The sequence below is a fragment of the Lepisma saccharinum genome, chromosome 28 (genome assembly GCF_977018435.1).
Source record: "Lepisma saccharinum chromosome 28, izLepSacc3.1, whole genome shotgun sequence".
NCBI classification, from domain to species: domain Eukaryota; kingdom Metazoa; phylum Arthropoda; class Insecta; order Zygentoma; family Lepismatidae; genus Lepisma; species Lepisma saccharinum.
In genome coordinates this window covers 4,283,587-4,296,765 of record NC_139256.1, presented here as the reverse complement: position 1 = coordinate 4,296,765, position 13,179 = coordinate 4,283,587, and the positions used below count along the sequence as shown (strand labels likewise).

The 13,179-nt window shown below is 38.5% G+C and overlaps 1 protein-coding gene across 1 annotated transcript in view; it reads right to left on the bottom strand.

Moving 5' to 3' along the window:
* Positions 1–13,179, bottom strand: part of LOC145980575 (homeobox protein unc-42-like) — a 148,567-nt gene that overhangs the window by 115,502 nt on the left and 19,886 nt on the right. The window contains exons 2-3 of the mRNA XM_083113609.1: positions 1,400–1,611; positions 391–498 (exon numbers count right to left, since the gene is read on the bottom strand). Of these exons, the coding sequence (XP_082969735.1) occupies positions 391–498; positions 1,400–1,611 (320 nt within the window). The remainder of the gene's footprint in view (positions 1–390; positions 499–1,399; positions 1,612–13,179) is intronic.

Here is a 13,179-nt window from a genome sequence, read left to right as displayed (position 1 = left end):
GTGAAGCTCCTACGATTTAACAGTGAGACAGCGGGGGGATAATTTGCAAAAGAAATTGTCTAGCTCGGAGGATACCATTCCGCCTGCATTCGACTTAACCTCCAGCATTGAGTGTTTCAGTAACTACTGCTTACTTTCAAAAGTAGCTACACTCTGTCCCGGGAAATTCTAGAGCAAGCGAACGAAAATTAGTATCTGCTCAAGTAATCACTCAATGAACGCGTGAGAGGGAAAGGTGAAACGAGGCTGCAGCTACCAGCACTTTGTAGCAGCGCTCACTCGCTTTCTCCCCTTCTCTACGTTTATGCGCAACTTTGCTCCGCAGATTCCTCGGACAGAGAATACATGTAGCAAGCAATTCTGTAACGTGGTGAAGAATAACGCACTAACCTGGATGCGGGCCTCGTTGAGTTTGGTTGTCCTCGCCAACTCCTCTCGGCAGTAGATGTCAGGGTAGTGGGATTTGGCGAACGCAGCTTCGAGCTCGGCCAGCTGCTCCTGCGGAAATCAGAGAACACACTGACGATATAACAGGAACACATACAAACATAAACACACTGCAATAACTACATACGGACACGAAGAAACGCACATGAGATCTCAAAAATTGACAACAGGTCATATTATCGAATAAATTAATTATTGATAACTCGTTTGAATCAGTTTCCAAATTCAAGTACTTGGGAGTAATACTTACAAATGAAAATGATATTAAAGAGGAAATGAAAAACAGGCTTAATTCAGGAAATGCATGTTACTTTTCTCTCCATAAACTTTTATCTTCTCGTATAATATGCAAGAAATTAAAAGTTAAAATATACAAAACAGTAATTTTGCCTGTAGTATTATATGGATGCAAAACTTGGTACTTTACACTGGAAGAGGGACATAAATTAAGAGTATTTGAAAATAAAATTCTTAGAAAAATATTTGGACCTAAAAGGGATGAGGAGACAGGTGAGTGGAGAGGTAACATAATTTAGAATTGCATAATTTGTATTCATCTCCAGTTATTATTAGAATGATTAAATCAAGAAGACATAGGTGAGCAGGCCATGTGGAACGAATGGGAGAGGAAAGAAGAGTCTACAGAATTCTTGTTGGGAAACCTGATGGTAAGAGATCTGTAGGAAGACCAAGACGAAGATGGAGGGATAATGTTGGGATGGACCTAAAGGAAATCTGTAATGATGGACGGATTGATCTTGCTCAGGATAGGGGCAGATGAAGGTCTTGTGTTGGTAGAGCCATGAACCTTCGGGTTTGAGAAGGCTAGAGAGTTAGTTAGTTATCGAATAAATGAAGTTAGTAGGGCTAGAAAGTTGACGATAAATCTTCTGGGCCTTGAAGACAATAATAAACCTGTTGGTGGAACGGAAGCACACGTGTGTGGACTCACCTGCGTGAATGTTGTCCGATGCCGCCGCCTGGCTGGCGTTGGGCAGGAGGACGTGGTGGGCGTATGGCCGGAGTGAGCGGTGGGCGAGGGCCCCCCACCTAGCGACTGAGGGGCCCCCGGTTCCGGCTTCAGTTTCTTGAAGGCGCCTTCGGGACCTGAAGAAGAAAAAGATAGGAGGTGAATCGCATTTGCAAACAGGTACACAGAAAAAACTGGTTTGTTTGGAATTACCAAAAAAGTTTGGTTGAGCTGTTTGGTTATGCTTTTTGTTTCCGATAACCAAATGTTGCTTGCAATTACTAAATAAAATACAAAAAAAAATTGGTCAGACGAAATATGGTACTCTTAAACAAAGTGATACATATGTAAGTAAAGAGAAACAAAACGTTTGGTTAAATTTACTATATGTGCGTGAGCGTGCTTTAGAATTTGAAATAACGATTGTCCAGTTTCGTCGAGTGTAATATGAAAATCCTTTGTCGAAAATTGAAACTCATGTATATAGATAATTACTCGAAGCGAGTCTTTATGTTGCTGTGTAACCTAATATTCTGAAAAAAAGCTCAGAATATACTTACTTTATACCGAGTTTCCTATACCGGCCGCTAGATGGTTCTGTCAAAATGTGTAGAAGAAACAATAAGTTTTTGTACAACAAATAATGGTACGTTTGATTGTAATCATAGTGAAAAACTTTAACATTCTTCGAAAGATATGTGAACATTAGAGCTACAAATTAAAGAAGAAAATGTACTGCAGTGAATAAAAGTGAATCTACCATGAGCAACCTTTTGATTCTGGACTAGCTATATAAGTAGAAGGTATGTGTCTCGTAGAGTCCTACGGGACGGTACTTACACCACCTCTGACCAATGAAGAATGATGATGATGATCTCGCAGAAAAACAAACGCTCCAAAATCGGTTAGTTCACGTGAACTTTCTATTCTGAATGTGTATTTTGAGATCAGCTAGTTTTTACAAAGTATCCATCCTAGCTAAAATTAACCACATTATAACATAAGTAATTATGAATAAATTATTTAACAAATCTTTTGGTAATATTGACTAAATTATTTGGTTTTCCTAAACAAATGGGCTACATTTTGTTAGATTTACCAAAATAATATTTGGTTTTGGTAACCAAAAAATTGGTTGATGCCTATTTAAACAAACTATTTGTTCACCACTACCATTTTTTTGGTTAATCCAAACAAATATTTTTCTCTGTGTATACACAAGGGATGTTATATTTCATGAATGCATATAGTACAGGGTGTATGTATCATAATAGAGTGAACAACTTTAAGAATTCATTTCGACTAAACTGATCACATCAGCCCCACTCACGACCGGATCAAGAAAGTGTGGCCTTCATGGCGTGGTGCTAAGCACAGGGGAGCACTTTACTTTTTACATTTTTTAAACTATATGGAATACAACAATGATATTTGTTATGTATCAATCAGCAACGTTTCAAGTTTCTATGACTGTCTACAAATGTTCAATGTGGCTTCCACCAGTTATGCGACACACATCCTATCAAAATTCTAGTCCTTGCCACACTTTTCCCAAGAACTCCTCGTCCACCAAAGCAAGGGCGTTTCTTATTGTCTTCTTTAGCTGTTGCACATTCTGCGGCATAGGTGGCGCATGGACTTAGCCTTTCACAAAGCCCCAAATGCAGAAGTTTAGGGGTGTACGGTCTGGGGACCGTACAACAAACATCATTGTTGTGTTTCATATAATTTTGATTAACAATGAACATGATAAATTGTTTATTGTGATACACGCTGTATTTCGAAAGGTGCCCTTGAACGCTAAACAAGCAACTCCCGTGCTATAATAACAATAACAACAACACCAATAATAATAATAATGATAATAATAATAATATCTAGTTATTACTAGTTAAACCCACTAATTTTTTTTTTTTTAAAAAAATAGTCATTTTACCAAGGAATTATTGTTCATCCTGTGCCTTTGCGTCACCAACATTTTCTTCTTCATGCAAGAAAAAGTCAGTTGTTATACGTACTATCTTTCTTTTCGCTACATTTCAACATTATTTTACTTATTATCTGGAGTGAGTGAAGCGACCTTCGCTGAAAGCACTGAATTGTCAATCTCTCTTTCTCGTAATACACCCTGCACTGCATTTTGCAGACTAACGAGGCTCTGGCGATGGAAATTGAAATTATAATAGAATTGCAGATTTCAAATTTTCGAATGCCTTACTGGTTCTTCAAAAGGACATTTTTTGGAAGGATGACTGTTGTCGCAGACCAGCGTAGTTTTAACCAGGGATCGACCATGAGACCTCTGATTTCTTGAGAAGGAACGTAAGCAGTGTTGAATCCAGCCAGTTTCCTCTGGGGGGAGGGGAGGACATTAAATTTCACAGCGGGTGAATACCATATGCATCAAATTAATTACCAATAATTTTTTTAAAAAAATTGTCCCTTGCTTCTGGTATGTAATAAGTAGAGGCACATATTTTTGGTAAATAAAAAAGCCAAATTTCTTTACAAAAACAGAGTCAATTTCGGGTTCAAAAGGGGTAATTAAAATGAAATTTCGCTGTTATAGCGGTGAAAAAGCGGCATATAAAATGACATTTTGGTTCTAAAAATACGAGTATAATCTCAAATTTGATTTAAAAATTACGCTATTACACAAAATAAACATGTCTCATCAAGTAACACATTAAATCATTACCAAAATATTAAGTTTATTCCTGTATAAAGGGGTCCATTTTTGCTTCTCAAATGTTTACAGCAGAATTAATCAATTTTCCGTGAATTGCATAACTCTCAGGATACTTCAGACTTCAGAGAGTGTCACGTTGGTATATAAACGGTAAATTTCGTGTTTAAGAGTCTATTTCGTATCACCTCGTGACAAAACAGGGAAGGAAAATGCACCTCACACCTTTCAGAAACATTAAAAATTAACATTAGAATGTGTTATTTCACATTTCGTGTTTTTGTCAAAAACGAAATATGCATGCCTCTAGTAATAAATATTAATTAGGTATCATTAAATACAATTTTATAAAAAAATTAAGGACGAAATTATGGCATCTAGACTTTCAACAACATATCTGTGGATGACATCAATGGAACTTTCTATGGGTTTCTCGTCCCCCTCAGTTGACACCTTGACACAAGCTTGTTGCTTATCCTGATCATTGTTTTGACTTGTTAAACTAAAGTGAATGAGAGAAGCCAAAAGTCAACACGTTGCCAAATTTCTTAGCTGTTGTCGAATTCTCTGCCAGGTTAATGAAAGTTTGGGGGGAATTTTCCCCACCGAGCCACCCCCTGAATCCATCACTGAACGAAGTACGCTGTTGTCTAGGTTACTGTAATATTTTCTTGGGTTCGAGACGACGGGGGGCTGGAGCCCCACAGGCCCCCTCTCTTGATTCGCCCGATTTTTCGAACGCGCATAAGTCAATTTGCCATATGTTGCACCTTGAAGCAAGGAACAATGTTTAGCGGCATCAATAGAGCGGGCAGGCGTAACAATAGGAATGCGCGTGCAGCGGGTTGAATGGGACCTCACCTTACACGCAGTTCCGTCCCTTTGTTGTGGGGAGGGGGTCATTTGCATGGGTAATGGGGCGGAGGCGTCCGAGCGAGAGGAGAGCCCTCAACCCCTCAACCCTTTATTCCTCGGTTTGTTCCCGGGGCCGCCCAACGCACTTACGACGAGTCCTTTCCGAGGGCCCGGTCGCGCGTTGTTTCGTAACACTTCACTTTCAAAGCCGATTTCTGTTCGCGCTCTTCAAGAGTGCCAGGTCATTAATTCGGCTGTTTTTAAGTCAAAATAACTCTTTCGCCACTCGGATGAATGCGCATATGGCAAGTGCTTGATGGAGGGAGGCGGCATCCCCTCTCTAGCGAGCAAGGGGAAGCACCACCCCTTGTGAAATGACGCTTGTATTCTAATATTAAGGCTTGGAAGTTTATGACATTAAAAATCTTAAAAATGACGTATAGAATGACCTTAAAATAATATTTGCTCTTAAAACTAAAGCTTCCCTTTTTTCGTAAACTACAAGTCAGTTAAGTAAAGCCCACATCGCACGGAACTGGTTGGCGCTGGACTAGCTACCAATTTGCTAGTTTTCGCCTCACACGTTATCAGCGTACTTGTCGATAGACTTTTGTTCCCATACGAGGGAAGTTGTAATGGCGGCCGCGTGAGATGTAAACAATGTATCACTTCACATTTTTAAAATCTGATAACTATTCAACCGAGAGGAATAACGTTTCGTATAAAACGTTATTAGGTACAAAACAATGGCGCTGCTTAAATACATACTTTACAACGTTTACTGTACACGTACGGAAGAATATTTTAGTTGTTTCAAATGTATACACCGTGGACTCAGCATAGATAATGTAACTCAACGCGCCTTTCATGCTGTATACATTATACATTGCTGGAGTAATACTCGGAAACCACAGATAAAAACGCTCCTTTGCACACTCACAGATTATCTTCAAATGGCGAAACTTTGCTCTGATTGGCTGTTCCACAGAATCCAGTCGAGGAAAGCAAGTAGCAATTAGAACATGTCCTATTCCTCGAAACCAGTCAAGCAGTGAGCCAGGCGGCCATGATTGCCACCTGCATTCCTACTAGAAATCCAGTTCCGTGTGATTGGGTCTTAAGTCCTGAAGCTAGCGACGAATTATCAAAAGATTCTCTGGGGCTATCGACCAGTAGTTGTGGAAAAGATTCCAAGTTTTCGAGAGCTTCTACCCTGAAGATGAGAGTGACGTTAGTTCTCGAAAGCTTGGAATCCTTTCCACAACTCACCTGGTCGATAGCCAGAGAAAATGTATTCATGCAAGAGAGCAGTTGAACAATTTGAAAAAAACAACAACTGTTATTTGGTGGTTTAAACTACCAAAAACAAAGGGGAAAAGGCTAATGTAGTTTTCTTTCTTTTTACTTGAAGCTTACATAAAATACATGGCAAGATTTTTCTGTGTAAATCATCTCCTTTCAGATTTGGCCTTGAACGATACATTAGTCGGTCAGCTTCTGAGGCTATAGTTATGTATCGTATGGAGCATATTATTTTATTTTGTGACTAATTCAGGATTGCTACGCGTCTGGAAAACTTGGAAAACAGTAAAATGTCAGGGAAAAATCAGGAAAATGTCAGGGAATTTTGCAGATTGTCTGGAATTTACATGCATTTTGGAGTCTGCAAGAGAAAATGTTGCAAAACGAACAAGCAGTTCACTGTCACTTATAAGCAAGAAAGCAGCATTTTCTACAACACTATAAATCCGCCAGAAAATGAAAAATTGTGTATGGTTTATGAACTTTTTCTGTTGTTTTTACATTGTGGAGATCTGTTATGGTGAAATAATGTACCTCTGTTACCTTAGCCTGAAGGCTAGATGCACGTGGTTGTAGCACCCAATACATTTGATAACTAACTAACTAACTAACTCTCTAGCCTTCTTAAACCCGAAGGTTCATGGCTGCAGCAACACAGGCCTTCCATCTGTTCCTATCTTGAGCAAGTTCTATATACTCTTTTCCATCCCTACCGATTTCCTTTAGGTCCATCTCAACGTTGTCCCTCCATCTTCGTCTTGGCCTTCCTACAGGTCTCTTACCATCTGGTTTCCCAACAAGAATCCTGTAAACTCCTCTTTCCTCTCCCATTCGTGCCACATGGCCTGCCCACCTAAGTCTTCTTGATTTAATTATTCTAATAATATCTGGACATGAGTACAAATTATGTAGTTCTAAATTATGTAACCTTCTCCACTCACCTGTCTCCTCATCCCTTTTAGGTCCAAAGATTTTCCTAAGGATTTTATTTTCAAATACTCTCAATTTATGTTCCTCTTTCAATGTAAGGGACCAAGTTTCACACCCATATAATACTACAGGCAAAATTACTGTTTTGTATATTTTAACTTTTAGTTTCTTAGATATTAAACGAGAAGACAAAAGTTTATGAAGAGAGAAGTAACATGCATTTCCTGAATTAAGCCTACTTTTTATTTCCTCTTTAATATAATTTTCATTTGTTAATATTACTCCTAAGTATTTGAATTTGGAAACTGGTTCAAACGAGTTGTTATCAATAATTAGATTTTGATTATTACCTAACACTTGGTTTCGGCAAGTGCCGATTGTAATTTTACATTTGACTCTTCAAATTTTCACGTGTTCTTGTGTGTGTAGAATGAAATTTGCTAAAAAAAGTTAACCCTGCTAATTTCAATTTAAAACCATATTTTAAAGCGATGGTCAGGAAGAAAACCTCAAAGCAGGCTTTACATAAGTAAACCTAGTCCATTTGTCAAAAGTTTAAATTAACATAAAATATAACATTTAGAAATATCATACAAATACTACAGTTCTTTTTAGGGCTAAGACGATACATCTTTGAACCGATGTTCATCGATACATGAAAATTGCGATAAATGAAATTTGTTGAAAATATTGATCAATATTGGCATGTAAATAATCTTCTCCAATTACGTGCATGAATTTATCAATAAATTTGCTTTAGAATATTTAAGAATTACATAAAAATATTTAAACACTTACGTAATAAAATATTTTAGTTTTTCGTGCAAAAGTTTTGGAAAATAAAAATAACTTATAGGTTAATCACACTCCGCAAAAATGTCGTGCGGCATTTTTTGGGATTCGGTGAAAGACAAATATATGCCGGAAAAGTATCGGCTGGTATCGGTAGATGAATTCCAACCGATACCCTCCGATATCGATACCACTGGTATCGGTCGATACCGCGGTATCGTCTCAGCCATAGTTTTTTCTACATCTAAAATATCTCTCGAAGTGTCAATTGATTTCTACTAACATCATCCCTTACTACATACACACTCCACTACTTTTGATGATACAGATATTTATATCATACAAGAAAAGATGTACAATATTCAATCCTAGTCCTTATGGTACATTCCAACCCCGTCCGAAACAATAAAATAAAATCCCTCTTTGTTCCCAAAACCTCGGAGCTGTTGACCTTTTAGCAGTGCTGTGCGTCTACGCGTAAACAACGATAGTCTACATTATACACGTAGACTATTTTATACACGTATTTTACGTAATCTATGTAAACAACATGGCGAGAGGTGATAACTTAGCAAAGGGCGCTGTGGAAGTAAAAGAAAATTATACTGCGTATCAGTTGCTGATGTGTGAAGATAACTTTTCATACTCTTTCTTCCAAATTCGAACAATTTTCATCTAGGAAAACCCTACGATAGGAAATATTCTAGTGTTTTATGGGAAAAAGACTAATTTTGCCTCACGACTGCCATCTGTTGTTGTTTTTGCATACTATTTATGTTCTTCCATAGTTGATAATAGAAGAGAAGAGAAATTTTGTTGTAAATACGATTCTTTTCATTTCGTTAGGAACCAATATAGTTGAAAATGTCACTTTTTTTTCATGAAACTCTTGAAAATTAATTTTAGTGCACTTTAGATTGTCTAAGTACTCTATGTAAACTACAACCCAATGTAATCTACGCGTAGATTACGTGTACACAACGCATGTAGACGTAAACTTATAGCCTACGGCACATCACTGCCTTTGACGCAGATGTGGAAGGAACGTGGATGACATCAGTGAAAGATTTCTGTCTAAATAGGGGCAGCGAAATTACAGATAAAGATGCTCACCTATGAAAGAACTTTCTAAAGTCTAGAGAACATTCTAAACACTTGCCGCTACTTAGACTTGTGCTCGTAAACAAGATGAACGAATGTGATAGCTGCTATTCACGTTCTGCGAATTTATCCTTCACCAAGTTGTGAGCAACATAATATCTGTTGCTGTCTATATTTTTCCTCTTCGCTGGAAACAAATTATACAAAATAGGTTTACATAATGTTAGGGGAGCTGACGACAGTGACAGGACTGCTCACCCGCCCTTGGCTCCTATCAAGCCTGACAGTATACTATGAAGCCAAGATCGAAGATTTTGATCCTAGATAAATCATTGACATTTAATTGTATTTTTTCTCCTCCACCTATTGACATCCTTGGCAAAGTGGTTAGCACAGAGCGTTACGACGCCAGGGGGCCTAGTTCGAATCTCGGCCTTAGCTTGGTTGTTCTTCGTTGAGTGTCAAATGAACTTTAACTTGATTTTTATGTAGGTTATTAAGCGTCGCTGCTTTATTGGATGGCATGTGGACAGAGTCCCATCTTGGATCGAACCCGGGACCGAACAAAGTAAGAGTATTAACCATTCACGCTCACGAAGTCAAAGTGTGTTTGTGTTCAATTTATGTACAGATAGGCTAATCGGGACTGGACCTACAGTGTGAAGTGGGATCCGAACAACTATGTGCCTGCACCGGTATCGAACCCGGGACTCCTTGGTTACAAGGTGACAACGTCACCACTGCACCATCACGGAGACCTACTCTCAGGAAATATGGCGGCACGTAAAAACCTTTTAGCGTTAATCATGATATTAGAAAGCACTGGAATTTTCCTGGCCTATTAAATTCGTTCTACACTATTTTCCATTGTTGGCAAAATTACATTCTTGATTGGCAGCCGTATCAAGAGACCTTTCTGGAACACACGTGCAACAATGGTTTTGTCCATTGTTGTGGCTTAAGTTAAGGGTAAGTTGACAAATGGGATACTAATTCCTCTCCCCTACAATCCATCAAGAATTAAGTGAGGAAAATCCGCGAAAAGAGTTGAAATCCGCGTCCCCCACCCCCCGCGGCGTTCAAATGGGTCTTTGATGCTCCGTTGCCGTCCGCCATGAATATTCACTTGGTCCCCCGTGCAGTAATCCTGGACGACCGGTTGTTGTGCGCCTTTGTCAGCGAGCATCCGCCAACTGTCAACAGCTGCGGCTCCTGGACGACCCCCTCCCCCCGGAACTTCCCCCGAGAGGGCAATTCATGATACGCCGGGGGTGAAGTGATTATAATGTAGCCACCCGACGGCTCAGACCGGTCGCAGCATGTGCGGAAAGCTGGTGGATTATGACGCCCTACGAGCGCTAAACAAACACACTCGACGTAATCCATTGTTCGCTCTTTTGTGGGTGCATGTGGTGTAGAGGAAGAACATCCTGGGTTCGATTCTCCTTTGCATAGGGTGACCAGACATACTCTTTTTAAGAGTATTATACTCTTTTAGAGGTTCATATACTCTATACTCTTTTCAATTTGCAAAAATCCACAAATATACTCTTTTCCTTGCTATTTAATTTCATTCATTATTTTACGCGTAAAAATGCCTTAAAATCCACAGAACGGAAAACGTCAAGATGTCAACAAACTGAAGTATTTATTCCTTGACTCAAGAATTTCCTATGAACAATTTCAAGTGTCATTTTCATATTCCATCAACAAGCAAAACATATTTCAAATTCATTGGAATTTAATGATAATGATTAGGGCTGAGCCGATACAACTTTGAACCGATACCGATTCCGATACTCTTACCGATTCCCACCGATACCAATACTTGAAAATTACAATAATTAAAATTTGTTCAAAATATTGATCAATATTGGTGTGCAAATATTCTCCTCCAATTATATGCATCAACATACCAAGAAATTTGCTTTAGAATATTCAAGAATTGCATCAGAATATTAAAATAGATATTATGTAGTCACAAAATGTAGTTTTTTTGTGCAAAATTAGTGTAAAATAAATGGAAGTTTTAATTTTGCATAATTTCCAGGATAATTAGACTGTCAAGAAGTCGCGTGGGATTATTGCGGACCCCGTGAAAGAGCAAAATGCATGCGCACCTTCAAGCTATAGACTATACTCTTTTTGGTCAACAAATATCTGGTCACCCTACCTTTGCATGTATTGGCTGTCTGAGCAGAACCAGATCTAAAAGAAGCTCTTCCAGTCATGAAGCTGTAAGAAGGGACAATGAAATTAAAACCTCATTTCTTTTGTTTCTTACCCAGTAGAGTTCTGCATGAAGGGTTGCACAAGTTTACTGCACTTTAGCACAGACCTATTGCTGATCTCTACATATTTTGAACTTCGAGTTAGTGCCTGTATACCTTAAGAAGAATAAAGCCCGCATCACACGAAACTGGATTTCCAGTAGGTATGCCCTACTTGGCGCTGGACTGGCTACCAATTTGCTAGTTTTCGCCTCACACGATACTTATCAGTGTACTTGTCGATAGACTTTTGTTCCCAAACGAGGGAAGTTGTAATGGCGGCCGCGCGAGATGTAAACAATGTATCACTTCACATTTTTAAAAGCCGATAACTATTCAACTGAGAGGAATAACGTTTCGTATAAAATGTTATTAGGTACAAAACAATGGCGCTGCTTAAATACATACTTTACAACGTTTACTGTACACGTATGGAAGAATATTTTAGTGTTTTCAAATGTAAACACCGTGCCTTCAGCATAGATGGTGTAACTCAACGCGCCTTTCATGCTGTATACGTTATACATTGCTGGAGTAATACTCGGAAACCACAGATAAAAAAGCTCCTTTGCACACTCACAGATTATCTTCACAGGCGAAACTTTGCTCTGATTGGCTGTTCCACAGAACCCAGTCGAGGAAAGCAAGTAGCAATTAGAACATGTCCTATTCCTCCAAACCAGTCAAGCAGTCAGCTAGGTGGCCATGATTGCTACCTAGAAAGTTAGTTCAGCGCCAACTGGGGCATTCCTACTAGAAATCCAGTTCCGTGTGATAGGGGCTTTAGCTTTGGAGTGCTGTTTGAGTTGCATCAAACCAGACCACAGGAACCGATATTGCGGAAGATTGGAAGGAAATCATTTTTTTCACCCAATTTGGAGGAACAATTGGTGCATTATCTCGTCATGGACAGCAAAAGTTTTGGGTTGCTATCTCTGGAACACCTTTATCTACTGTTCCTTCTACCTCTAGATGCTTGTACTCCAACCTCTGCTCCCCATGCAGCACGTATCTAATGTTTCGGGGGATAGGTAGGGCGGGCCCGAACGAAATGTCTCAGGAATTATAATAATGTCTAAATTAAAAGAATTATATTAAATCAAAAAATATTAATTACAATACATAAATTAATATTATATTATTATTACAAGAATAGGTAAAAAGACGGTATAACAGTGCATATTGATTATCTAGTTTACACTGCAGTTAAGATCGGAATAATTTATATAAAAACAAGTGACCTGGCAACTTAACTAATGTCAAATAGATGAAGAATTGAATATTTATTGAATAACAAAAAGGATGTTAGATGCAGTTGGAGAAAAGTAAAGTTTCTGATTAATATTTTATGCATATTGTTATGAGTATTAGTGTGCATAAATCTTCTTTCGTAAAGTCATTCAAAGCCGTATGATTCCAATATAATTAGTTCAGAGGAAATTAATAACCATCGATTACACAACAAATACTTAACAAGTATATTTTCATTATTAATTTCAGTACTTGGTAAGTCTTCCGGGGGTAGGGGGTCAGGACCCCCTAAATATGTCCTTGCCACCATGATATCGCTTCAACGTTACCTACACCCCACATCTGGCAAAGAAAATAACTCCATGGACGGTTTCTCCAGTGCGAATGATATAATTGAAGTGATTCCGAAAATTTTGGGGATCCAATCCCCCTCCCCTTATAAATCCTGTAGTCTTGTAGATATTCAGAAACGGGATACCTCCTAGTTACTTTACTTGCATTTACCTAAGAGTTATGGATTTTTACTTGCATTCTTGTAAGATAGGTTTGGAAGTTAACAAAGAGAAAACTAAATA